General features: G+C 43.3%; 1 protein-coding gene across 1 annotated transcript; it reads left to right on the plus strand.

The window, feature by feature from the left end:
- The first annotated feature begins 386 nt into the window (after window positions 1-386).
- On the plus strand, window positions 387-26868 carry CMTR1 (cap methyltransferase 1). The gene is made up of 24 exons (XM_056487561.1): window positions 387-708; window positions 2437-2572; window positions 5830-5972; window positions 6640-6798; window positions 7197-7289; window positions 8023-8094; window positions 9331-9425; window positions 9530-9602; window positions 9800-9998; window positions 12482-12600; window positions 12850-12946; window positions 14169-14301; window positions 15242-15421; window positions 15836-15892; window positions 16861-16918; window positions 17566-17634; window positions 17801-17932; window positions 18429-18551; window positions 19256-19347; window positions 19885-19953; window positions 21358-21405; window positions 21973-22085; window positions 22616-22724; window positions 24444-26868. Exons 2-24 carry the CDS (start codon window positions 2443-2445, stop codon window positions 24574-24576), a joined length of 2496 nt encoding a protein of 831 aa, XP_056343536.1. The 5' UTR covers window positions 387-708; window positions 2437-2442; the 3' UTR covers window positions 24577-26868.
- The last annotated feature ends 227 nt before the right edge of the window (window positions 26869-27095 follow it).

Raw genomic sequence — 27095 nt, forward strand, 5'->3', positions numbered from 1 at the left:
TGGGAAAACGGCACAGAGTGCCAGGTCCAATCTTTCATTGAACACCTCCAGGAACGGTGACTCCACCACTCCCCGGGTGCCACATCCCAATGTGGAATCACTTTTTGTAGAGGATCTCCAGCTGTCCAGCCTGACCCTCCCCTGGCGCAGCCTGAGGCTGTGTCCTCTTGTCCTGGCACCTTGCGGGAGCTGTAGAGTGACAAGGTCACCCCTGAGCCCCCTCTTCTCCAGCCCAAACACTCCCAACGCTACGCTACACGATCGATAAACACTTTTGTACCCATGTATGCACGAATTATTAGTCTGTGCGGCATTTTCCCGAGTCCCGTGGGGCCGCGCGGGCGGTGCGTCACTGCCGCGCGCCGCCGGCCGGGAGGCCCCGCGCCAGGGGCGGGCCGGGGGCGGTGCGGCGCCGCGACCGAGCGGGGAAACGAAAGCGGTAGCGGCGGCCTCGCGTCCTGCGCTCTGCGCGCCCTGCGAGCCGCAGCCCCTGCGGCCGGAGCCCTTCGGAGCCTGCCCGCTTTCGCCGTGAGTGCCGCACGGTGCTGTCCGCCCGCCCCGGCCGTGTGTGGGTCCCGCCGTGTCCCCGCCGCCCGCTCTCCGCCTGCGGGCGCGTCTCGGCTCGGCCTCTGGCGCCGGGGGCTGCGCGGCGGGCGGTGCGAACGGGGTGAGAGGCAGAGGACAGCGAAGCTGTGAGGGGTCTGGAGGGTAAGCACTGTGAGGATCGGCTGGGGGAGCTGGGATGTGCTGCCTGGAGAAGATGAGGCTCGAGGGAAAGCTTTTCGTTCTCTACAACCACCTGAAAAGAGGATGTAGCCAGGAGGGGATCGGCCTCTTCTCCCGGCAATCAGGACAAGAGAACACAGCCTCAGGCTGCGCCAAGGGAGGTTTAGATTTGACATCAGGAGGAATTTCTCCACACAAGAGGTGATGAGACATTGGAATGGACAGCCCAGGGGAGCGGTGGAGTCACCATCCCTGGAGGTGCTCAAGGAAAGACTGGACCTGGCACTCAGTGCCACGGTCTAGTGCCCATGGTGGTGTCCAGTCACGGCTTGGACTCGATGAGCTTAGAGGTTTTTTCCAACCTAAATTCAGTGAGAGGCCGGTGGTGCTGTGCAAGGGGCTGTGGGGTATGGGTGGGGATGTGGAGGGGCTTTCCCTGCTGCTGCAGGGCTCCTGAGGGACTGGGTGTCACTAACTTGCACCTAATTTTGCATGGTTTGAAATTTGTTGGGAAGGCAGGTGCGCTGGGGGACCCTTTGTGGGGTTTGGAGGGTGGGGATCTCGATAGTGAACTGGCAGGAGTGAGCTGAGAGTGTGTTGGTCTCTCATTTGGCTCTCTCAGAAGAAACATAAAATGGCTGGTTTGTTAGAAATAAACAAGGGAAAAAAACCAAAACCCTCAATTGAGGCAAGAGCAGATTAGCGTAAGTTGTCTGTAATAGAACTGGTGGAAGGGAGAAGATTTCTTAGCCATAGAGCAGTGAGGTTGTGGGATCATTTTGCAGTCAGAGTTGTGGGGATAAAGAAAGGATTTGGCCTTAAGCTGCCTTGTATGTGTTTGTGGAAATAAGTTTGATAACTAAAGGTTTGAATTGGGACCTGGGGCATCTTCTATAGCCCAAAAATCCTATGTAGAATAATAAACACTAATCAAGGTTCAGCTTCATTTTTTTTTAAGTAGCAAGGAGGTTTTAGCTGGTGTGCTATGCACTTTTCCCTTTAAATTTTTACCTACTTTCTCTTTCCTTGCTTCTTGTCTTCTGCAAGCCTTCCAAGCTGGCTTCTGCTAACTCCATCTTAAGCATTAGGCTTTTTTCTGGGTTTATGCAACATTTATCAGCCACATCCAGAAGACGGATATCTTGCCAGTGATTCCTGGCAAAAAACACGACCTCACACACAACTTGAGCACACATGTTTAATAAAGTTCTGTTATAAAAGTCGTGCAGAAAAACTACTTTATTAATTAAGATCTGCAGAGGTGAGATTGGAGTCATTTGGAGTCTCATTGCTTCCACCTTGCATATTCTCCATTAGATTGATTTGATTTTTTTTTTTAGTGTATTTGGATAAAATGAATCTTTGATTCTGTAGTAGTAGTAATGAACTGCTATATATTTAAGTTATCTAAGTGTGTATGTCTGTGTTGACTTCATCTACTTGCATTTGGGGATAAGTAGGTTGTGGAAGTGATTTGAAATTCATCAGTTGTAGGGAAATTTCCATATCAGTTTCCCATCTGATTAGTTAGTCTAGGTGTTTGAAAAGGCAGGTTCAAAAGAAGCTAAGACTTTTACCTGAAGACATTTACAATGAGAAGCCTAATACTGAACAGCATAATGTGATCTATGCCACCATGCTGCTGTGCATTACACAAAGTTAACTTGCTTAATGTTTGCCAAGTGTGATCTTCTTCTTTTCGCATTTCAGGCAAACATGAAGAGAAGGACAGAACCCGAATTTAGCAGCCCCCAAAAAAAGCAGAAGAAGAGGGTGGAAGACTTGGGATTAACCCTCAGCTCTACTTCAGATGATGAAAATCAATTTAGTAATCATACTACTCAAGGTAAGGTTGGAGATCTGGAATGTGCTGCTGCAGGGGATTTAAATAATAACCAGGAATTGAACCTACATCTCCTGAGTCTTAAGTGATAGCCTGAATTTCAAGGGTATATTCTCTCTTTAGGAAAAAAGCTACATTATTTCTTTTTTCAGTCTTGGATTGTTGTGAATTCTTTTAGGCTTTTAAAAAATCTTATGTAAACCTTTCATCTGGGAATCGTATGAATTCAGATACAGAAAACTGAATGTGAGGTGGATGACGTACATGATCCAAAGCTCTAAACATTCTTGTCATATTGATCTTTTCAGTCTCAGCAGTTATTTCTGGTTTGGAAACTCAGTACTGAGGCGTTGTGGGTGTTTCGCCATAAAGAAGCATCATAATCATAATTTTGTTTAAAAAAGAAATCAGTAGTCTTGTCACATTTCTGCAGATGGGACAAATTGAGATGAATACAAAGGGGCCAGTTGGTTGGGGCTTCTACTTTGTAGAACCATCTCTTATGCTGGCTCAGTGTGATTTTTCCAGGGGAGAACAGAGTTGTGAGAGCTCATAGGTGTTTCTTTTCAGAAAGAAGATCTATTTCAAGTTAACTAACTGCCTACTTTTTCTTGGAGTGTGCTTTCTCGCCTGGAATTGGGATATACCACAGATGAGGCACTTGACCTACACAATTGCTATTGCTGTTGGGGGACACTTTAAACTCTCCCAAGGTGGTACTTCAGGTTGCCTTACTGTCATGCCTGCTGTGTCAGTCTTAGGATTTCTCATGGTCATGAAGTGTTCAAGTGCCTGAACATATAAAGAAGCCTTCTCTTGTGAAAGTGGAAGGGGGTGTCTGGAAGAGTGGGTTGGTTTGGGAGTAGCTGTAGTTGCAGGGTATAGTGTGTGTATCTGTCTGACAAGGCCCAAGGTGAGTGAGGAGGCCAGAGGTACAGAATGTGAGAGCTGGGGTAGGTAATGCTCTGTGCACTCAGAGCTGAGCTAAAAAATTCAAACCAAAGTTTTTTTTCATTTTTTCCCCCTTTTGATTATTGAGTTTATACATGAGTCACAATAGGCTGTAAGCCTTAGTGTTTAAGAAAGAAATTGACACAGTTCAGGGACAATATTTTGGGAAGAGTCGATTGTTTAGTAGTCTATTACACCCATTGTGGTTTCTAATAAAAGAAGAGAGGTTGGGGAAAGAAGTGATTTGAGATTTAATCTCAACTGAGCATGGCTTAGCAAATCTCAAAACCGGAAAGAGTTGTAAAGGGACTCCATTGAAACTTACACAGTGGGTTTAAGGCACTTTATGATTCTCTAGAAAATAAGAGACATCTCACAAGCAGGTAGCAGAGTTAACTGAAGCTGTGTACTGAAGAAGCAAAAAACTGTAACTGACTCTAAAGCAAAAATCCTTTGTGAGTATGTTCTTAGCTAAAAGCTCTGTGAGAGAAACAGAAATGTATCTTGTGTGATAGATATTTGCAAATCGAGATGGGTACAGAATGTTGCAAACACAGGTTGAATCATAGCCTTCCTTGTCTGGAGCTGGAAGCCTCAAATGTTGATACTGTAAAACTCTAGTGTAGTAGTTATGTGAGGACGTGAGTCCTGAATCTTAAAAATGGATTGCTCAGCAACAAGCACTCAGGACACATTGAAAGGGTTTTAACTACAGTTGTTTATTTTATTGTGGCATCTTTCATTTTTACTTCACTTTCTTGTAATGGCCTTTTTTTGCTGATTTTTCAGTTGTTTCCTGTTACATCACTGATGCTCAGTTTTCCAGAACAGGAAATACAGAGATCTGTGAGTTGAGGGTGAAATAGTCTGTGTTTTTTCTTAAATTAGACAAATGTAAGAAAAGTTCAGTCCTTCTTTCTAAGAATTATAATATCGTTTGGGTTTTTTTAAACAATTCTGTGGAGCTAAATTGTTCCTTATTAAAAGATAAACAGAAAAATATCAATTCTGCTAGCAATCTTCTGTTTTATGTCAGGGCAACTTTTGTAGTTCAATTTCCCCTAGTTGTACAAAGCAGCACAAAATGTTTTCTAGCACTTGGCAAACAAGGGAGTTCAAGAGGCAGAGGGCCAGCACAGAGCATGGCTGTGCTTGTAGTGGATTGCTGCTGCTGTAGTCTGTATGAATTACTGTAGTAAGAAACTTGTGCCACTGCTTCATCCTCATAGTGATAGTACCCCAGGAAAAACAGAAGGACTTATTGGATTGTAGGGCCTCCCTTGGCACCCAGCTGGTACAGAGCAGGCTGAGACAAATGAGACTACCATGATTTCTGCCCAGATCCCAGTGACATCCTGCCTGGAGCGAGGTTTGGGCATCTCACAGCTGCAGAGCAGCAGTGAGCACTGTGCAGCTCATATAGGCCTAGGTTCTTACCAACTAGATCCCAAGGTGGAACTGGGCACAGGCAGAGCTTCATTATTTGGTGCCCATGAAAGTTCTGATGCATCAGTCTCTGGTAAGAAAGGTTTATTTTGAGTGCTTGCTGTGTATGTTGATACTTACTATCTTGACTGAACCATTGACTTGATTAAGTTCTTCCTCAAGCCTCTCAAGGTATTTTAAAAAAGATTGGTGTCTTCTGACCTTATCTTTCACTTGAGTTTGTATGTATCAGTAAACTCTAGAGGTGAAAAACTCTCACTGGTTGTAGTGAACTTGGGGATCCTTGCTATTTAACTGGATAGTGGAGGTCAAACTGAAGTATCATAAATTTAACTTTCTCTTCTTTCTGCAGTGTTGGCCATTTGGTAGATGCTTGTGTACTTGATGTGAGTCTTTGGCTAAGTTAGGGATGGATTTACACTTGTAGTTAAGTAGGATATGGAAGAAAATTCAGTTATGTTTCATCAAGGTGTAATTGTCACTATTCTCAGGAGAGAATCCCTGTGGACCTTCTCAGTTCCTCAGAATTGTTGCAAAGGTCAGGCACGCCACAGTACTATTGTGGTCATGCTGTGGCTGCTCTGCTGGTGTGATGGGGTTTGCCTAGCCCTTTGTGGGGCCTGGAATCTATGGGGTCAGAGAGGCTGTGTGTGCCCCTGAGCTAACAGGGAAGATAACCAAGTGCTGGTTGCACAGGCTGTGTTATATTACACCTGCATGCTACCTGTAACACATTTGAGATACTGCAGTGTCCTCTGTCTGCCTGTTCAGAGGATTTAATTAGTCTTACTGTATGTGATTACTGAGATGTCTTGCTTTCATTTTATTTTTATTTTCATTCTCACTTTTTTGTTTGTTTTCAGAGTCTTCCAGTAGCACCAGTGGGTCTGACAGTGAGAGCGATGAAAAAAGACCAGTCTTCAGCAATGAGTTCAAACAAGACTCTCTTGTGGAGGGTACTTCATCTCGCTACTCAATGTATAACAGTGTCTCCCAAAAGCTTATGGTAGGTCAAAATAGTTTTGGACCTAACTGTTAAGAACTCTTTGTAGCATGGTTGTCTTTTATTTCCTTACTGTCTTGTACATACATGAAATTGACTGCAGCCCTGCTTCTTGTTATTGTTCTCTTATTGCTAAAATTTACTGAGAGAAAAGCCTGAAAAACTAGCAGATAATGAACATAGTTCTTTTAACCTAAGAGATGTATATGTTTCCAGAGCAGTGTCTTGCATTCCTCCTCTGAGTTTTACTTGGAGTGTTTACTGATACTTCAAATGCATGTGAATGCATATTCACAACAAAGAATTATCATCACAGCATGAATTTTTCCTGTACCAACAACTTTTTTTTATGAACCATCCATGCTTACTGAGTCCTGTGATGAATGGCTCCAGGCTCTTCACTACCTTTCTGTCTGAGCAGGCTGTTCCCGCATTACTGAACCTTTTGTAATTTGCTATCATCTCAAACATCATTCCTCAGATCTAGTTTATTTGTATCCTGCCTCAGTGAAGTGAACTCACTTGGAAGTCCTGAAAGCTACAATTGAGGTTAACAATGCTCAGTGCCTTCAAGTCACTTCAGGGTGATGTGCCATTTTCCCCACTACTCTTTGACCTTAGACGTAAACTCAAGTCTTGCCTCAGAGTGCTCCCTTTGCTCCCTTTATAGGCCAAGATGGGCTTCCGGGAAGGAGAAGGTCTGGGAAAATACGGCCAAGGCAGGAAGGATATTGTTGAGGCCTCCAACCAGAAGGGAAGGAGAGGCTTTGGCCTGACCCTCAAAGGATTTGATGGGGAGCTCAATATTGATTGGCAGGATGAGCCAGAGGTATGTACCTTCTGTTTTAAGTCCCTTTTGTTTTGTTGTGTTCAGCAAAAACTGGGAGAATGCATAAAGCAAGTGTTGTTTTTATTGGCAGCTGTCTCTTTTCCAGTGTCTCTAAACTGTACTTTAAGTGCTAGACTTCTGTTTTGCCTTGATTATCAGACTCTGTTAAAGGGGGATGTGGTGAGGTTTTTTTGTGGTGGAGGTGTCTGGGATTGTTTTTAATTTTAAAAATAAATAAGACATGTTTTAGTCCAGGAGGAAAAAACTCTACAATTGGCATTAAAGTCATGGCATAACCCCTAATGCTAGCAATGGGAAGCAAACTTTTGGGGAGCAATTAGTTTTTCTATTTTTCTAGTAAAAACACCTTTGTCTCTTCCCATGATTTGTGTTTGCAGCCTAGTGCCTACGAGAAGGTGGACTGGTGCCCTGAGTGTACCACGGAGATCCCAGATGCCCAGGAGCTGAAGGAGTGGATGACTGTGGGGAAGGTAATTTTTTATATCGTACTTACCAGCCTAAGACAAAGCAGGAGTACTCAGCTGGGGACAGTTACCATGTCAAATAGCTGTACAACAGCATAGACTGTGAACAACCTCTTGAGGTTGCTAGTTTGGCTTCCTGCTTAATGCAAATCCAGCTAGGTCTGATCAGGTTACTCAAGACCTTGTTTAATTGAGTTTTGAATATTTTCAAGAATGGAAACTTTACAGCCTGTTTGGGCATCTGTTCAGTGTGTGACAATCCAGTTGACAAAAGAAAATTTACATATGGCCATTTTTTTTATGTGGCTTTTGTCTATTGTTTCTTGTCGTGTCGCTGTACATCTCTAGGAGCCTAGGTTAATCTTTTCTCTCTCCTGTTAGGGACTTGTCCCATTGTTAGGTACAGCAGTAGGATCTCCTTTTCTGCATTCTGAACAAACTGTTCTCAGCTTTTTCTGGTACACCAGGTGCTTTTTCACCCTTGTCATTTTGGTGGCCTTTTTGCTGCTTTTTTTCCAGTATGTCTGTTCTTGTACTGGGGAGGGCTAAACTGAATACAGTATTTCATATGTGGTCTCAAGATGCCTAACAGGAGAAAATTCCTCAGCCTAATTGTCACACTTTGGTGATACAGCCTAGGATGTGATTGGCAGCCTTCATCTATTATTGTTACATCCTGCATTCTGAAATGACGGTATTATGCTTGCTAATTGTTCTCTGTGCTCTTGTCCTGTTGCAGAGGAAGCTGATGATTGAAGATGAAACTGAATTCTGTAATGAAGAGCTTTTACGTAATGTCCTGCAGTGCAAGGTGAGCCCCCTTTTTAGAGAGGAATTGAAATTTTGGGAGAGCAAGTAAAATAAATAATTAAAGAGGATTGAGCAGCTAGGTAATTGACAAGAGCTCAGAAGTACGATGTCACTGGGATGACCTAGCATCCTGTTTTTTACTATCTGTTCAGCATCCTGTTTTGAACCTCAGCCTTCTAAGAGATTGTCTTGGTTTAACCCCAGCTAGCAACTAATCCCCCTGCAGCTGCTCACTCACCACTCCCCCACCAGCAGGACTGGGGAGAGCATGGGAAGGGTAAAGCTGAAGAAAAGTTGTAGGTTGAGATAAAGGCAATTTAATAAGTAAAGCAAAAGCCACTCAATGGAAGGAAAGCAAAACAAGGAATTAATTCACTACTTGCCATGGCAAGCCGGTGTTGTCTTGTATCCAGGAGAGCAGGGCTCCATCACTTGCAAGGGATACTTGGGAAGGCAAAACCCATACCTCTACATGTCCTCAGCTTCCTCCTTCCCCCAGCTTTATATACTGAACATGATGGGGTATGGTATGGAATATCTGTTTGGACAGCTGGGGTCACCTGTCCCAGCTATGTCCCCTCCAAACTCCACAAGAGTGCACTCCCGGCCTACTTCCTGGCAGGGTGGTATGTGTAGCAGAAAAGGTCTCAATGCTGTTTAAATGCCACTCAGAAGTAACAAAACTATGTTATCAACACTGTTCTCATCACAAATCCAAAATGTATCTCAATACTAGCTACTATGAAACAAATTAACTCTACCCCAGCCGAAACAGCATGGAGGTGATGGAAAGCAGTCACCCGCCCTTAGTCCGACTGAAAGGCTGAAGGCTTGAATAAGCTAAGGAAATGAGCTCCCCTTCTTTGCTGGTCTGTTCAGCCTTCTCTTCTAGATTTTATCATGCCTCTGTATACTGCAGTAGAATGTGTGTGTGTGTATATACGTGAAAGAAATACTTTAGGCTGGGACTGCTTTTGTGGTGGCTAACCAGATTATCAGACTCTGGAGCTATCAGTACAGAATTTGTCAGTGTTATTAAATTTGCTTAAGACCTGAGGTGACTTAGAAGAAGAGCAAATATCATTATGAGAAAGAAAAACATTTTGTATTGGTGAACCAAATCCTGCTGGAGTTTGCTGTCTAAGGAGAGAGAAGCAAGAAAATAGGAAATGCTGATGCCTACCCTATCCCTCCAGCCTGTGCCAGGTCCAGCTGAGCTTTGTTTCTGTTTGTGCAGAGTGTATTTGATGAGCTGGATGGAGAAGAAATGCGTCGAGCCCGAACAAGGTCTAACCCCTATGAGATGATCCGTGGAGCTTTCTTTCTGAACAGGTTTGTACACTGTCTGGTAGTGTAGTCACTTTCCCATGTATGTCCATTTTCAGCTGTGGGAGCCAAGGATGAAACTTGACAAGGCCCTATATATGTGTTCACAGGGCTGCAATGAAGATGGCAAATATGGACCATGTCTTTGACTACATGTTTACAAACCCTAAGGACTGTCAAGGGGTGAGTGCCTCTAACTTTCAAACAGCAGTGCTTTCTCAGAGAATGTGGAAGGTGGAAAGAAAGAAGAATCTTTAGGATACTAGCTGGGAAATCAGGTCCTTGAAAGATTCCTCTGAGCAGTGTAGTTTATGGTGTATGTGGTTTGACTGATGCGAGCTGTTACAGGTCAGTAGAATTTCCTCAGTTTCCTTTTGCAGGTGCCTTTGATAAAGGAGTATGATGCAGAGCTACTCTATTTTGCTGATGTGTGTGCTGGTCCTGGAGGCTTCTCTGAATATGTCTTGTGGAGGAGGAAGTGGCATGCAAAAGGGTTTGGCATGACCTTGAAAGGACCAAATGATTTTAAACTGGAGGACTTCTATTCTGCTTCCAGTGAGCTCTTTGAACCTTATTATGGTATGTAGTGCACCCTTGAGTGTTACCTGATGTTTTTGCTTATGCTTCAGCCTCTGTATTAGTGGCAGGGCTGGTATTGATACCAGCAGGAGGATCAAGGAGAATCTAAGGGAAGCATTTTGCAAAGTAGAAGGGGGCTGTCATTGGAGAAAAGGGTTGAGATTGGTGAGCTTGCATGTCAAGTAATTTCTCTGACAAGTCATTTTCATTTTTTCAAGTCATTTGCATTTATTACCAGTCTGGCCTGGGAATACGTTTCATTGTAGCAGTTGCTATTTGAGTACCTTGCTTATCTGAACATTATAGTGTGCTTAAAAATTGCTTGGCAATGTTTTTCTCACATCACTGATCTCAGCCTGAAACACGGTGAATGAGATGACTTATCACAGAATCATAGAATTGTGTGGATTGGAAGGAACCTTAAAAATCATCTAGCACCAACCCCCCTGCTGTGAACAGAGACACCTTCCATGAGATCAGATTGCTCAAAGCCCTATCCAGGCTGGCCAGGAACAGAGACTGGGCATTCACAACTTGTCTGGGCAATGTGTGCCAGTGACTCATCACTCAGAGTAAATAATTTCTTGTTAATGTCTATTTTAAACATACCGTCTTTCAGTTTAAAGCCATTATGCATTATTCTGTTGCTATATTATCTGATAAAAAGTCCTTTTCCATCTTCCTGTAGCCCACTTTGGGTACTGGAGGGTGCCTGGACTCCTTAGAGCCTTTTCTCTAGGCTAAAGTGCCCCAGTGTTCTCAGTCTGTCCTCATGGGAGACATGCTCCAGCCTCCTGATTTGCCCCAAGATCTATTAGCAGAGCCAGGAATAGAAGCCTCATTTGCCTGACTGTCAGCATGTTTCTATATCAGACCTTTGTGGCTGTGCTCTGATAATTGATTGTGGGCTCTTAGTAAAGATAAATAAAACAGATTTGGGCTAGAGGCTATATCTGAATCACTGTGACTAAATGAGCTGCTTAATCCAAGGAGGTTTGTTGTGTTAACATGTTTTACCTTGCTTTGAGACATACTAAACAGGTATACACAGAATTGCTGCATCTCACCTCATGCATTGTAACTTGTTAATCTTGATGATGTGTTTGAGCCCTCTATCTGCCTTGCATTTACAACCAGGAGGGGAAATCCAAGGATTGCTAGTATTCATGCTTCTTATTTCAGACTCTATAAAAGAAACTGGAAGATGACTGTCTTGTAGAGCAGAGGGTTTGCTTTTCCATTGTTGTGCTTTGTGAGGTATTTTTTCTCTCCACCACTGACTCTTGTTGGCTGCCACTCTTGACACCTGACTATGAGCTCCTAGACAGTGGTTAGTAGCAATTAAGGATTAGATCTTAGTTAAAGTGAAGGTTCATGGCAAGGGCAGCAAGGCAGATAAACACATTGTTCTAATGGTTGTGGTGTTTGGATCTTCACAGTTCACAGCAAACTGGTATTACGAAGAGGAGGAGATACCTGGAGAAATTAGTAGCCCAATGATTTTGATTAATTTTCTTGATCCCTTTCTGTTATGCTATAAAGTCCAGTCAGGTGTGTTCATACCCTTCCACTGATGGGAAAGAAGTAGCCTTCCATGATATTTCTGCTGTGAAGAATGGTAACAAATTCCAGTGTCACCTCACTTATTGACAGGATGGTTGGTGAGGAGTTTAGTTATCAAAAACATATCATGCGTCCCGATCTCTTCTGCTTTCTAGTGCTGAGGTAATAGAATCTGTAGTTGTAAAAGATTTACAGGAACTAATACCAAATAGAAGTTCAGGCTTCCTTAAGACACAACTGGTGAGCTCTAGAATATACCTTAGGTCAGCTTTCTAAAACACCAGCTGGGGGACAATGTAGCTGTCTTTTAAAAGAGCCATATGGGAAAACTGTATTAAGTATTTGTGCACAAACCCTACATCTCTTTCCCTACTTCTTTTACAAACTTCTTCACAGTTTTTTTGGGGGGGTTTGCTTTTTAAAAGCCCAAATTACACTTTGTTTGAAAATAGACTATTATGTTTCTTTGGAATTATTTGAATTCTTAGTAGAAGGTTACAAATGCATGATATAAAGAATTCTGCCTTGTCTGTAATAACATGTTTTTAACAGGCAAGCTGTGCAGTGAGGTTGAATCTTACATTTTCAGTAGGTTCAGCTATGTGCCATTCCTGCTTGGATGAGAATATTGTTGCCATATAGTCTTCATTTGTCTTTTGCTGAGGCTAATCTACAACTCATCATTCGAGCATGGTTATTGTATGGTCTTGTTTCAGCCCGACCACTCAATCTGAATAATTTTTCTGAATTAAAAAGCATCTTTGGTGGTGAACAAGGGACTTTGTTCATGGTTATTTGCCTGTCAAGGTCTTTGTAATTTCTGACTAAATGTTGATTGAATACAATAGATCATCTGCACATACTGATCTTTCGTTTGTACTTGCAAATGTGTTATTGAGTGTCTCCTTTTCTTTCCTTAGGAGAGGGTGGGATTGATGGAGACGGAGACATCACTCGATCAGAGAACATTACTGCTTTCCAGAATTTTGTTTTGGACAATACTGATCACAAGGGAGTGCATTTCTTAATGGCAGATGGGGTTGGTTAATTTCTTTTTCTCCCTGCACTAAAAAAAACCTGACAAAACTGACACCTTGGTCTGCATACAATAGACATGTGTCTAGCTACAATATGAAATTCTACGAGCTGTGCCATTAAAATTCCTGGTGTTGATTCTTTTACCTTAAAGAAACAGAAATGATCATGATTCCATGATTTAGTTCCTCAGAATCCTTTGCTTGACCAACAGATCTGTGCAGATACTAATGATATGCTATGCACTTTGCAGGGTTTCTCAGTGGAGGGTCAGGAGAATCTGCAAGAGATCCTAAGCAAACAACTCATGCTTTGCCAGTTCCTTACAGCACTGTCCATTGTCCGGACAGGTATGTTTTGTCCATTAATCTTTCTCCTTCTCTAAGGTGTGGGTGGCACTGGGGAATGTTACTATACAGTTTTTATTAGTGCCTTGAAGTCTGTTCTTCTGTGAGTTGCACAGAATTGAATGTATATGCATAAGTCCTCAAATGGTTGTCAAAAAGCTAACAGATCTGGTCAGAAAAAGCTAATCTATGTCTATTTTGCTCTTAGTTAAAAGCATGAGCTAAAGTGCATTAATTTAAAGCACTTAATTTGTTGGGTTTTGTAGCTGTCTGGGGATAAGGTCATGCAGTGTGATAACTGGACAGACAATCTGAGTTATATAGCACTAGCTGGACCAATTCTTTAATATCCCAGCTGACTGGAACAGTGGTCTTTATCCAGTTCTTCTTTTCCTCTAACTTCTGAAAGCTTTTCTCCTTTAAATCTGCCATCTGTGTGATAGGAACTAATGATGCTTTACCCTGTCTTAGCTGCTCCTCATTGTTGCTAAAATGATGGACCTTACACTGTGTCTGGTTCTGATGGCTCCTATCTTCCACTGAGTTTAGTTAGCCTTTGGCACTGACATAGAAGATGAATGGTAACAAAATGATAATTTTTATCTTGTGCCCTATGTTTAGAAGAACGTGAGGCAATGGTTTGCTCAGGAGTAGTCTCAAATGTGATGTAATGAAAGGGGCAGCCTTCTTTAAGTCTTTCCTACATGAGTAGATGATGGTTCTGTAAAAATGCCTGCTTTTTGCTTCGGGAAATTGGGAATCTTGTTTGAAGGAAAGGGGCAACACAGACTCTTTTCTCTCTAGATGGCAAATTGTTCTGTTTAGGTTAACATCTATTAGTCTTCTCCTCTGGTCTGAGGTTCCTTGTTGTGTATATCAAGGCTCCACTTCCCTGGAGGCTTTGGGATAGCATGCTTCCAGGCCATAGGGCACAGTCTGGGCCTAGAAGGGAAGGATGGGGGGAGATAGAAGGTTTGTTTGTGAGACAGCCTGCATACAGATTGGATTCTTGCCAAGGGAACGCTTTTCTCTCTTTGCTGCAGGGTCATAGGGAAGATTTTTCATTAAGCCTTGCTGGCCCACTTCATAACTGTGTTCTGGATGCTGTTTAATTGCACAAAATATCATGTTACTAGTTCTGCAGAAGGATTGAAGTGCTCAGTATCTCCTTATAGTGTTTCCTTATAATCTGCTGGCATTGATATGCTTCCTCTTTTTTTCCCAGGAGGACATTTTGTCTGCAAAACCTTTGACCTGTTTACTCCATTCAGTGTGGGTCTTGTTTACCTGCTGTATTGCTGCTTTGAGAGAATTTGCATCTTTAAACCTGTGACAAGCCGCCCTGCTAACTCGGAGAGGTGAGATGCTTGAGCATGAGGGTCTACTAAAGAAAACAATCCTCTAAATACAGTGATAGATGGATTTGGATAAGCCTAGTGGAAGCTTTGTGACCTGCCTCAATTAGCAGCTGTCTTGGAGGAAGAAACATTTTAGATGTTTGGCAAATTATGGACAAAGTAAAGATGATATTTGCCAAATTGTCCTTATGGGAAGGAAGCTGTGGAACTGGATATGTAACAAATCTTGTTTTGCTTGGAACAACTGTGGTTTCAGTGAAGCCAGAGGATAGATGAGAGGTTGGACATGAGCTGGCACTGTGTGCTCACAGTCCAGAAAGCCAGTTGTATCCTGGGCCGCATCCAAAGCAGCGTGGCCAGCAGGATGAGGGAGGAGATTGTGCCCTGCTACTCTGCTTTGGTGAGACCCCACCTGCAGTGCTGCATCCAGCTCTGGGTCCCCAGCACAGGAAGAACATGGACCTGTTGGAGCAAGTTCAGAGGAGGAACACCAACATGATTTCAACGATGGAGCACATTTCCTATGAGGAAAGGCTGAGAACTGGGATTGTTCAGCCTGGAAAAGAGAAGACTTAGGGGTGACCTAACTGGGGCCTTTCAGTACTTGAAGGTACTGGATGATCTTTAAGATCCCTTCCAACCCAAACCATTCTATGATTCTGTAATATTATCTGTGTTTTCATAGTACCTGTCAAGTTTAGCAGAATTGATTTAATATTTGATGGAGATCTGTGGGGGGTTTACATAGGGTTGTATTTCCTTTCCAGAGTTTAGAAAATGTACGATGACTCAGTGATAGGCGAGTTTGCATCTTTGTAAGGATATCCAGGAGGAAAGAGTTCCTGGGATTTGGGAAACTGTCCTTATCATGGAAGTGTGGCAGGAAAGTTGGCTGTGTGAAAGAACTGAGCCCATCTGATGTCTCTGCCTTGCTCTGCAGGTACGTGGTGTGCAAAGGCCTGAAGTCAGGGATCGAAGATGTGCGGAGTTACCTCTTCACAGTGAACATCAGACTCAACCAGCTGCGCAATTCTGATGTGGATGTGAATCTTATCGTCCCACTGAAAGTGATCAAAGACAACCAGGATTTCTACAATTACATTGTCCAATCCAATGAAAAGTGAGTTACTGTGGGTGATGAGGACTGCTGGCTGTAAGCAGACTAATTTAGCATGGCTTTCAGGTGTAACTTCCTGCACTCATGGAAGTACTTGCTGATGCTGCCACACTGCTCTGCTTTTGTTCCCTGAGAGGCTGAGCAGAGCAGGGGGACTCTGTGCAGACAGAAATGGTGTATTACTGTTAGTGGCTGTTCAGCCTCTGAGTACTGTGTAGAAAAGAAAGGAAAGTACTGCCTAATTTGTTCCAGTGATCTTCCTGTCAGTTTGAATCATGTTGGCTAAGATCTCTCATTGCTCTGTGAATCAGACTGGCTTCTCCCTGTTGTCCCAGCACTCTTTCTAGTTTTGAACAGTAGAACAATGTTGGTGGTGATTAATTTGCTCCCTGACTAAAACTTTTTTTTTTCTTTCAGCCACTGCAAAGTTCAGATAAAGGCACTAGCCAAAATTCGTGCCTTTGTTCAAGACACGTGAGTATATTCCTCTGGCTTTTGGTGAAGACTGAATTAACCTGCTATTAATGAATTGTTTTGCCCTTGTTTAATAAGTTGTTGATTTGAGCTAGTACTTGTCTTGGCCTTTGGAGCCAGAAAGTCAAAAGAGCTTTTAGTTAGCTCAGTTTGTGTCTCTGCCTGAGTTATTTGCAGAGATGTGTGGGTGGCTGAAGGAGAAAATTTGATGGTCTGTTATCTCACCCTTGTTGAGAAGGCTTCCATGCATTGCATGATTTCCTGTTACCATAAGTGAGCTTGCTTCTTAGTAGGAATGTAACCAGAAAAGTAACTTGCAGCTGGTATGTTCAATTCAGCAGTTATCATCCAAACTGATTGTGGTTTATAGTTGTTCTTTTTTTCAGGGGCTATTCAAAACATCTATGTTACAGACCTAGAATTACCTAAAGCTTGATGTTAATTTCTTTCATAAAACTAAAGCCATTGTAGTATTGCAATGTTTCCCTGCTGTGGCTTTTCTGTTCACATGTTATTCAGACATAATACGTGGTAGAAAGCTGAGTGAATATGGTAGTTAGAAATTGTCTTAGAGCTGATTCTAAGCTGTAAGACGCCTTTTTTTTGTAGGGCCTTCAGCAGGTCTTCACTGTTATTCTTAAGCAGGGCTGTGTGCCCATCTCTTGGAGATTAGCATAAGTTTGTATGAATACGTAACTTATTGAAAATATTTATACCCAGTGGTATTTTCATGGAATGAAGTGATGGCTTATAGTCAGTAGTGCAGACCATAAAACAAAGCTAAACACAGGAGCTGGAGGGTGGGGAGGGAAGGCATCATCCTCCTTCATATAACCCTTTGTGGAGCAGTTCAGGTTTGTTGTTCCCAAGCCAGATACTGAAAATTCCAAATTTTATAAGGCTGGGATATATAATGCTGTAAGATCAAGGAGGTTTCACCATGTTAACAGCCTGCTGTCTTTCTTTAGAACACTGGTTGAGCCTCGGCAGGCTGAAATCCGAAAGGAGTGTCTCCAGCTATGGGGGGTAAGTAAGGGGTCAAGCAGGCAGATTGTGAAGGTGTCCATGCTGTAGTGAAACAAGAGTGGAGCTGCAGTAAAGATAGGACTTTCTAGACAGAGGTTTAACAACTTGTCTTGTGGGAAAGTCAACACCAGTTTCAAGCTGTAATGTAATCAAATAGGATGTCCCTGATTTATTGTGTATGTCTTAACTGAGCAGGCTTCTTTGCAGTTGAGAATATTTCATTGTACACAGAGTGAACTCGGCACCCAGATCCCAAGCAGCAGAGCTCTCTAAAAAGTCTTGTTTTATGAGTCTGCAGTTTCTGTTTCCTGAGCTTTTGACTGCAGTGGAGCCATAGATATGGCAGTTAGTTTCACAGGCTGATGGTGTGTCTGATGAAAGGGTATTTCATCAAAACATGCATGATATCAAAGGTTTAGATTAAATCCTTCTGGAGTTGCCAACTGGTTTTTGTGAGATATGGTGTGCCTACATGAAATTTGCAAAACATATGAGACATTTTGTCACATGCCATCTCTTCTTCATCATGAATCCCAAGAGCAGGAGTTTCAGGAGCAGGATGTTCTGTTGTATATTGAAACCAGAAATGGTCCTTTGAATGTGCCAAAGAATAAAACTCAGTATCAGTTGTTTGGATTTCTTTTCAGATTCCTGATCAGGCTCGTGTTGCTCCTTCGTCTTCAGATCCCAAGTCCAAGTTCTTTGAGCTGATTCAGGTGAGACCTTGCCTAGAGTCCTTTCATACAAATACAACTTTTTTTTTTATATTGGAATTAAGACATGAAGAAGTTAGTCTTGGATTATTGTTTGATGTAGAAGTTGTGTTTACTTGCCTGTTGATGTATTGTGTCTCCCTTGCCTTTTCCATCCTTTGCTCTTTAGGGCACAGACATTGATACTTTCAGTTACAAACCCACTCCCCTGAATTCCAGCACCCTGGAGAAAATTCGCCAAGTGTTAGATTACCGGTGTATGGTGTCTGGAAGTGAGCAGAAGTTCCTCTTGGGGTTGGGGGTAAGTGCTAAGAACAGTCATGGAGTTTTGCTAATTCAATTTAATGCTACTACTCTGCCTTGCAGTTTCATCACATCCTTTCCTGTCCCTAAAGGCCTAAAAGAATCCTCATCATCAGGATGAGACTGCTAGTTATTTATGTTTCTTCCTCCTGATGTCACTGCTTTTCACACTAATTAACCCTTTTTCTGTAATCTCAGCCTACACAGAGACCTGCACTCCTGCTAGTGTCTCTAATTATCTTCACTGTCCTTTTAAAGGTGTTCTATTTCTGCTTCTTCGTGTGGGTGTGAAAAATCACTGGTAGATTAGAATCAGTGTTTTTGTTCCTTTGCTGTAGAGGTTAAGGTTCTTCCTTAAAACTTATGACAAAGAAACTGCCTGTGACAGCCTAGGACAAAAAGATTCTCTGAGGGTTGCTCTGCAGTTAGAGGTCTCTTCTCCACCCCTGCCCTCAGGAAGCCGTGGGTGAATTTGACTCTGTCTTTATGTACAGAAATCACAGATCTACACCTGGGGTGGTCGCCAGTCAGACCGCTGGACAAAGCTGGATTTGAAAACTGAGCTGCCACGAGATACTCTTCTCTCTGTGGAGATTGTTCATGAGCTGAAAGGAGAGGTAGGAGCCTACTTTCTCTTTTACCATGTCGCTGCAAATACAAAGAGCAGTTTCACCTACTCTCTGTAAGATACTGCACAATAAATGTTCCATCCATGCTGGGTCCAAGGGGTTTTTTGTATGTGATCTTTAGAGTAACTATTTTGGCTTATGTTCCTTCTTTCTGTCCAGTGCTAGAAATATGAGCTTTCAACATTGTTTTGAAAACACTCTGGACCTGATGTGTTGCTGTTCTAAGTGGAGCTGCACATGACATTGCCACCATGACTTCACATGTCTGTGGCTCTCTAAGTACATAACTGTTCAGTAGTGACTGCAGGCTATGGGGAGAAGATCCTCGTGGTATATTTACAGTGTAAGGTGAAAAATCCCAGCTGCCTGGGAGTTTCCCTTTCCTCTTGCACCTCAGACGAGGATACTTAGTGTGCTGGGCTTTGTGATACCTGATAAGACACAGACAGCTGGTGATGGCAGCTGTGGTCCCACCCTCTCTCCCTCCCCTAAGGCAGAACTGGGTATTTGAGATGCATAAGTTCTTGGAGGATACTATGTTCCTGTATAATGGGCATCAGGGAATTTGTGTGCTTCTAATATCTGGAAAGGTGCCTTCTTGCTAGAAGAGATGTCCTGTCAGAAAACAGGCTATAAATCAAAGCTGAAATATCAACAGTGTGAATAATAATTTTCTGTATTGCCCTCCTTAGGGGAAAGCCCAGCGAAAAATCAGTGCCATCCACATCCTTGATGCCTTGGTGCTGAATGGCAATGACGTTCGAACGCAGCATTTCAACCAGAGGTATGCAGGGTCTAGAGAAGCTTTTTTCTGTACATGTGTAGGAGTGACTGGGAAACAGTGTTTAGACAAAAAGCAGAATGCTGAGCACAGGGAGACAAGTGCATTCAGCTGAAACTCTGCTATAAAGATAACTGTGAGTGAAGGTACTCTGAACTGAAGTACATTAGGCTTTTCCAACTGTATTTTCTCTGTGTATGAGGGCAGCTCTAGCTTCTTTCTTAGTGTGGGGTGAGCCAGGCATGGCTGGGGTAAACTGGGAATATAAACAAGCTGGGAGAGAAGGAACAAGCCCCTCTGTTTCCTTTCTCAGGGACATAATGTCTCTGCTAGTCCTGCTAGCCTGATAAATATATCAGTGTTCAACAGCGTGTGGACTTACAGAGTAAGCTATGGAGACTCATTCCTAATGGATAATAGGCAATATCCTGAGTTGGTGATGTCCTGAGTTGTCTAATCACTTACTCTGTTGAAGCTGTTACCTACCTGCTGTGCCAAAGGCCTCGTTAAACTGCTGTCTCTCTTTGCACGTTCATTCAGGATTCGGCTGGCGGAGAAGTTTGTCAAAGCTGTTTCTAAACCCAGCCGGCCAGACATGAACCCCATCCGGTGAGTGCCACCTCCTTCCCTCAGCCTCGCCTGCTTTTGTGTCCGTGTGTTGGAGACCTGAAGGGGAGTTAAGTTTCAGGCTGAAATTCATAGTTCTGCTATGTTCTTTGGAAAGAGGCTAAAAGTTTTGTATATATTTAAGGTAAATATTGTTAATAGAGAAGTTGTGTCCTCCTTTCACATGTCAAATAGTCACATTTTCATTATAGGTGGATTGGCTGGTGTTCATTCCAAATATGTGTGATTGCAGGTCTAGCACCCAGAGAGCGTAATCATTGCAAAGAATTCTGTCCTTGTCTGCCCTGAAGGGTCAGCAGCAGTACAGTGATGCTGACTGTTAGTAAATGAAGGACTGACCAGCATCTGTGAGGACATGGCTTTAGTGACAACCCCCAGGAAAGCTGACAAAGGGCTTCAGCTTTGGTTGTCTCCTGGCCTTCCATTTCATTAATTCTACTGCAGTGTAGCATAAGAGCACTACTGTGGGAAGGCATCAGATATGGACAAAACAGCTTCTCATTCACAAGTGCAGCAGTATAATGAAAGAATCTGGAGGATGGGAAAGAGGATCTTCTCCTTGATGGCTTAATCAAAGGTAATGAGTGGAATTTCCACCTAATGACAAATAGACAGTTGTGATAATTGGAGGAGTCCTAAATGCTGTGGAAGGCTGAAGGTGAAGTGAGAAGGAGAGCTGGGGAGATGGATTGTAGAGGGGGTATTTACTGCATTTGTGGAAAGGTGTTAAAGTGTTCCTGCTGTGCTCCTTGAAGCCTGATGCTTTTAGCAGTATGTGGGAAATGACTGGTTGGGGTGTCCAATCAGAGGCAGTGCTTTTCAAACTTACTGATTGTTTTTCTGTGTCTCAAAACAACCAGTTTGATGTAATGACAGAATTAGGACTCTAAATAATCTTTACTGATTGTAAAAAAAAGCTCTTTTTACCTCAGGGTAATTGACAAGTTTGTTGCATCTCTGAGGATAATAATGGAGATAGGATAATTGTGAAGATCAGGTTTAATTTTACTGTGAGGCAGCATGCTGAGGCCAGAACCTGCCTGGGACTGACCTTGGTCCATTTATCTGATGGGAAAAACAAAAGCACCTGACTTTCACTGTTTTTACTTTTCAGTATAGTCAATCTGAGGTAAAAGTGTGCAGCTTCCTTAGCAGCAAGGATATTTATCTGCTGCTTACAGAATCCAGCCATGAGTATGCAGGTTTTGTCAAGCCAGGAAAATCTAGGCACTGAAGCATAAGATAGAGGAGAAGGGTGAACATCAGCTGTGCCTGACTACCTCATGCTGTATAAAATCAACCATTTGGCTGCTCCCTGTAGCTGGGCAGAAGAAAAAAGAACAGTTTAAACTTTTTTGAAATAATGTTTTTGTCTTTACTTCCCAGAGTGAAGGAAGTATACAGATTGGAAGAAATGGACAAGATTTTTGTGAGGTAAGTGACTAGTGCAAATAAAATGTCAGGGCCCACTGAGGTTATCAGTAGCTGGTGCACAGGAATGGGAGGGATGTTCTGATCTGTGCTAGTGGAGTCATGGAGAAAGAGCTGTTAGAGCTCGTGGTGGCTGCTGTTCCTGAGATGCTACTCTCTCAGAGCATCATTCTGCTGCATTCTAATGCCATAGATGTGGCCAATGCACTTCATAACAGCTGGAGTAGCAACAGTGCCTGAGTTTGGGTGCAGAAGTATCAGTGGCTTCTCAGTGACTTGAAAGGTCAAGAATTCACACTTAAAATAGGAACCCCATTTGGATTAATTATGGTAGCTCATCACCATAGATTTTTCACCACAGCACCCTGATCTAGATGGGTTTCTTGTCTGGTTTCTCTTGTCCTGTGTGGGAAGGCAAAAACCCCAGTTCTTCAGGATGTGATCTTGTCTTGTGCAGTGCTCTCAGGTCTTGCTGTGACACCCTGGAGACGGGGTACAGGTGGTATGATGTGTGTACAAGCACAGTAAAGGACGAAACACTCTCTATCACTGCCCTCTCTCAACATTTAGGTTAGAGATGAAAGTCATCAAGAGTTCAGGGGGAATGCCCCGGCTGTCCTACACTGGCCGAGATGACCGGCACTTTGTGCCCACAGGACTCTACATCGTGCGGACTATGAACGGTAGGGAGAGAGAGTCCCCACTCCCTCTCAACTTTTCTTTCTCTCTCCAAGTAAACAGTATTGACCAGGCTTGCTCATCTTGGTAAAAAATTAATGGCAGTATTCCAATGGCTAGAGATTAAGTGTTTGCATGTAATGAGGGTAGCTTGGATTTGAGTGAGGTTTTCTGTTGTGGGTTGATTAGCTATCGTGTAGGTAATTCCATTTATTTACATGACTGATTACCTTATCTTTTAGCGAGATAATAATTTTTCATCAAGATGTTTTCCAGAGTAATAGGACATGGAAATACCCTGTTTCAAATGTCAACTTCTAAATGCAGGGAGAAGGGGTTTTTCTTAGTGAATAGAGAATAGCTTGGGAAGCAGGTTGTCTTGGGGGAAGGAGGAAGGAAGGAAGGAAGGAAGGAGTATGGAAAGATCACAATTATTCTTATAGATTCCTCCTCCCTACTTGCACTGTATGTGTATTTCTTCTGTGATTTTTTCCCCCTTTTATTTCCTACCTGATCTCTGTAACCCTTCTGCTAGATCCCTGGACAATGGCATACAGCAAAAACTTCAAGAAGAAATTCTTCTTCAACAAAATGACCAATGTAGCGACATACAACCTCCTTCCTGAAGCCACTGCACCCTTTCAGTGAGTATGGGCCAGAGCTGAGGTTTTGGATGGGTCTGTGTGTGTGCATGTGCCTGGGTGTTTGGGAAGGGAGCTCAGCAGTGCTGTGTCCTTACAGTCGTTTGCAGTGTAAGTGCAGCTAGTCACCAGCAGGGTGTGCTGCAGGAGCCGGCACTTTCTCAGGCTTTCAGGAAACTGCTGATGTGGAGTCATAGATTTTGCAATTAATGGCTATGAATAACAAATAACTTCGTTCCATTGTCTGCAGCAGACTACAAGTTACTGAACCTACTGCATGTGGGGAAGTAGAAATTGAGCCCAGAAACTGTAGTTTGTTGCATCTCTTTGTTTGTTTTGTTTTTAACATGTTTGGTTGGAAGTTGCTAATTTAAAAGCAAATCCCAGTTTATTTAGCCCAGGCTCTAGAATAAGCTGTGGGAAGCTGGGAGTTTTTTTTAAAGAGAGTGGGAGAGAAAAGCAGTGGCTCCTTGGGAAAGGATGGAGTGGCTTGTCATTGGACAGTCATTAACATTGTGGTTGCTGAAAACCATCTGTATCTACTGACTGCTAGGCTGAGGGCATTACCCAAGTACAGCAAGTCTTGAGTCTGATGCCTCAGGGCTGCTAGGTAGAGAAGTTCTGCACTACTACCATTACCCAGGACTGTGCCTCTGAGTGAAAACTTGATATGAAATAGCACTCCTGATTTTCTCACTTTGAACCTCCTTACCTGTCTTAGAGCAGCGCTTTCAAGATCCTTATGCCTTTCTTCATTTGATGAATGGCAGAACAGGCTTAAAAAGAGAGGCACATGATGCTTTTTCCCTGTTTGTGAGGATAGGGTTAGTTCTGCCTATGTACCCTGAAATAGGCCAGGATGAACCTACAGGAATGGCTGAGGAAGTGGAGGGAATGCTTGTGTGGGACTCCAGAAGGGATGTGTTGTGGTTAGTGACTACTAATATGTCTATAATTAGCCACTGACATGTGCTCTTGTTGCTGTGCTGGTACTGCTTTGTTAGAACAGAAGCACTAAATAAGCTATGAATATTAAGTGTCAGTAATTGTACAAAACTAAAGGCTGCTGTGTTGGCAGTAATTAGCAGCTCTGATTTCATTATGGCTGGGACTGTGTTGATGCAGGGAGGGAGGGCTGTGTTTGATGGATGGAGTGGGAGATGGCATTGTAGGACCAGAACTCTTGGCAGCCAAGCAGAGCTCAGTTATTTCACATGAGGGGAAAGAGGGAATGATCCTAGCTGCTTTTGTGCAATGGGAAGTGCTGTTTGTTTGCAGAGCTCCATAGGACAGCTGTTACTGATTATAGTAGGTATGTGGTAAGGGATTAGGTTGCTGCTCCTGGCAGACTTTCTAAATTCTTCATTAAGATCTTTCCATTGCCTGCAATGACAGTTTGATCCTCTGAGAAACTTGCAGGGAGGTACAGTTTTTCCCTAGTGATCTGACTCCTTCCAGCAAATACTGAACTGAATTTGAGTGAAGCTAGAATTAACAAGTTTGTTTCCATGGAAATCTCTTAGGCTTGGCTGTTGCTGTACTTTGAGGGCTGTAGAGTTTGTAAGGTGAATGAATGAATGAATGCACCAGTCTTTAATAAGGCACCTGTTCTGAGTATTTCTGTGTGGCTTCCATAGCAAAAGCAGCTGTCTCTTGCTGGGATGGAAGTTTTCCTTTCCCTTCCCTGCCAAACTAATCTTGCTCTCCTCTCTCTCCCCACAGTGTCTGCCATTACAGCCGCCTCTTCTGGGAATGGGGGGAAGGTGTCAAAGTGCATGACTCTCAGAAAAGACAAGATCCAGAGAAGCTATCAAAGGAGACTGTCCTGTCTTTCATCCAAGCACACTACCCCTAACCCTGCTCTCTTGAGGTTGCAGGGAGGGGCCAAGCCCAGCTTGGATTCTTCAGGGACTGATGGGACTGGGAAGGCTCCACAACTTCTATCCTGGTATTCTCCAGAGCTGATTTCCTGGAGATGATTGAACGAGGGTGGTATGCAGAAGGCACAGGATGAGGCTTTACCCTGGTAGTGTATATAAGAGTACAGCCCAGGTAGCATCTGGTGCTAGAGTACCCAAGGTGACTCCTAGAGCCATGGCCTAATGTCCTTTTGTCCTGACCTACTGCATGCATGAGGCCAAGGAGCTGGCAGCTTTCTTTGCTCCTGTTCAAACATTCAGCAAAGTTTGTGGAGCTCTGTATGTGCCAGAACTCCCTAGGCTTCTGCTTCTCCTGCAGTGTGGGAAGGATGGCAGAGCTGGGCCAACAGCACATTGAAGCAGCCCTGCATTGCTCCTGGCAGCTGTCTCCTTGGCCTTGTCAAAGGCTACACTGTCCAGTGGAGGGTGGTAAGTCTTTGGCAAGCTGTGGGCAGAAGTTAGATATTCTTGTCGGTGTCTCCAACATGTCTGTTTATCAAGGCACTCAGCTAGCCATGGTCCCCTGTTGGACAAAGGCCAATGCAGGTGATGAGTACAGTTCCTGGCACAGATCTGATATGCTCACACCTCTGCAAGCTGCTGTGACCAGGATTTCCCCTCTCCAGGTTAGTGACTCATGCCAAGCCAGCAGCCTGGGGCTAATTTGTGAAAATGTATCATGGTTGGTATACGTGCTTCATGGTAATTTGAGACCAAGGTGCTTTGATTCTTGGTACTCAACATTATTACCTAGACATTCAGGGAGGAAAATGGATGTGGGAGGGAATACACAGAAAAGCTAGGATGCTGAAGTCTCTGGAAGAAATGATGGGAATGTCTTCACTTAGTTGAAAAGACCCAGGCTTCAGTAGAAAGATATCTTGACTTTAACCATGTAGGTTAATCAGAAGCAATCTTGTCCCCTGACTGTGCCCACTGGAAAGGTTACCAGACTTTCCTTTTTAAATATCAGAATGGCTTTGAAATCCTCTGTTTCTCATTTGGCTCTGAACTGCATCTGAGGTGAAGGCACAAAGCTGGGAAACTCTCAGTATGGTGTTTGTGTCAAGACTTTTCCATGCACTTCTGTGCCAGGCTCAAAGTTGGCTTCTGTTGCATGTTTTACCTTCATTTCTGGCTTCCATGGCACTTTGCCAAGTCTTCCACATAAATCAGAAAATAACATAGTTGAATGGTTTTGGATAAGCAGCAAGATAGTCCCTCCCCCCCTTTTTTGTTTGTTTGTTTGTTCTTGGCTTGTTTTTAAACACAGATTGGCAGTAGGGAGAAAAGTGATTTAGGGGTTTGTCTGAATTGTGCCTTAAGAAAAGCTATAGTTCTAGAATCTATAGCAGAGTTGTTTAGACTGTTTTTTTTCTCCACATCCATATGAATTTGAAGAAGCCTGTGCAGTAAAACAGATATTTTGACTTAGACGCAGGTCTGTCGAAGCAACTGAAGGACTGTAGGGTGTTAATGCATCCTCTTGGTTGATCTGTAGACCGTCTCTGCTCTCAAACATTGGTAAAACATGCATGAAAGAAATGGTGGCTCCTCCCTAAACAAGGTGTGACACTGGTAGCTTTGTCTTGGCAAAGGCACTGCCATGAGGGATGGGGAGGAATCTCTCCCAGTGGGCAATAAAGTACCTCAGCCTCTGGTGTCCAGGCCTGTGTACAGTTGGCTTTTTAAACCAACCAGCAGTTTGAGTTCCGAGGACCTCTGTGGACTGCCTTGAGGCTGTTCCAGTGCCAGCAACGCACGCTGCTCCCTCTGCCAGGCTCCTTTGCAGAGTGTTGCGTGCTCAGCTTAGAGATTTGACTCCTGTGGGCTGGCAGACAGAAAAGGGACTAGGAAGTAAACTAGGATCAGTGTAGGCCTTGGAGGGTACAAAAAAACTTGGTCAGTCTGCAGGCTAGCTTTTATGAATGGATACCTTGTTTACTTAGTTATCTCTAGTTCCTCATTTTAATTTGCTTTTATTTTTATTTTTGATGCACTGAACCGTGATTCTGATTCTCCCTTCAAGAAGGCAAGCATGAACCACCAAGCTACTTGCTTCCCTGCTGAGGGATTATTTTGGGAAGGGCGGGTGAGGAAGGTCTCGCTGAAGGGAGTGTTTGTGTGTGTTAATTGCACAATGTATTGTTATTAGGCTTTGTATAATTTTGTGTTGACTTCTATGCTTTCATGTTCTATTACCAATACAGCCCCTTTAGTTCACAGCAGTGCTTCTTTCCTTTGCTTCTCACAAAATTCAGTGGCAGTGATAGACACTGGGCCAGCAGTGTCTATCAGCGTGGCAACAGAGAAATGCCAGCGGAGTTAAATTTTCAAGGCAGTCCCTTTTAAAGGTTTTTGTGGCAAGTTTAGAGCACTGGAATGAGAGGCAATTACAGGGGACAATATCTGGCACTCCTGCAGCATGGGTAGGCTCCTGTTCCACTCAAAGGAA

This window comes from Oenanthe melanoleuca, chromosome 3 (genome assembly GCF_029582105.1).
Source record: "Oenanthe melanoleuca isolate GR-GAL-2019-014 chromosome 3, OMel1.0, whole genome shotgun sequence".
In the NCBI taxonomy this organism is placed as follows: domain Eukaryota; kingdom Metazoa; phylum Chordata; class Aves; order Passeriformes; family Muscicapidae; genus Oenanthe; species Oenanthe melanoleuca.

Excerpts from the sequence above, each read along its gene's own strand:
- CMTR1 (XM_056487561.1), top strand. The coding sequence starts at position 2,443 with ATGAAGAGAAGGACAGAACCCGAATTTAGCAGCCCCCAAAAAAAGCAG. Across the intron at positions 9,603-9,799 it reads ACCCTAAGGACTGTCAAGGG|GTGCCTTTGATAAAGGAGTA; the intron begins GTGAGTGCCTCT and ends TTCCTTTTGCAG. Across the intron at positions 16,919-17,565 it reads AGTGTCTCCAGCTATGGGGG|ATTCCTGATCAGGCTCGTGT; the intron begins GTAAGTAAGGGG and ends ATTTCTTTTCAG.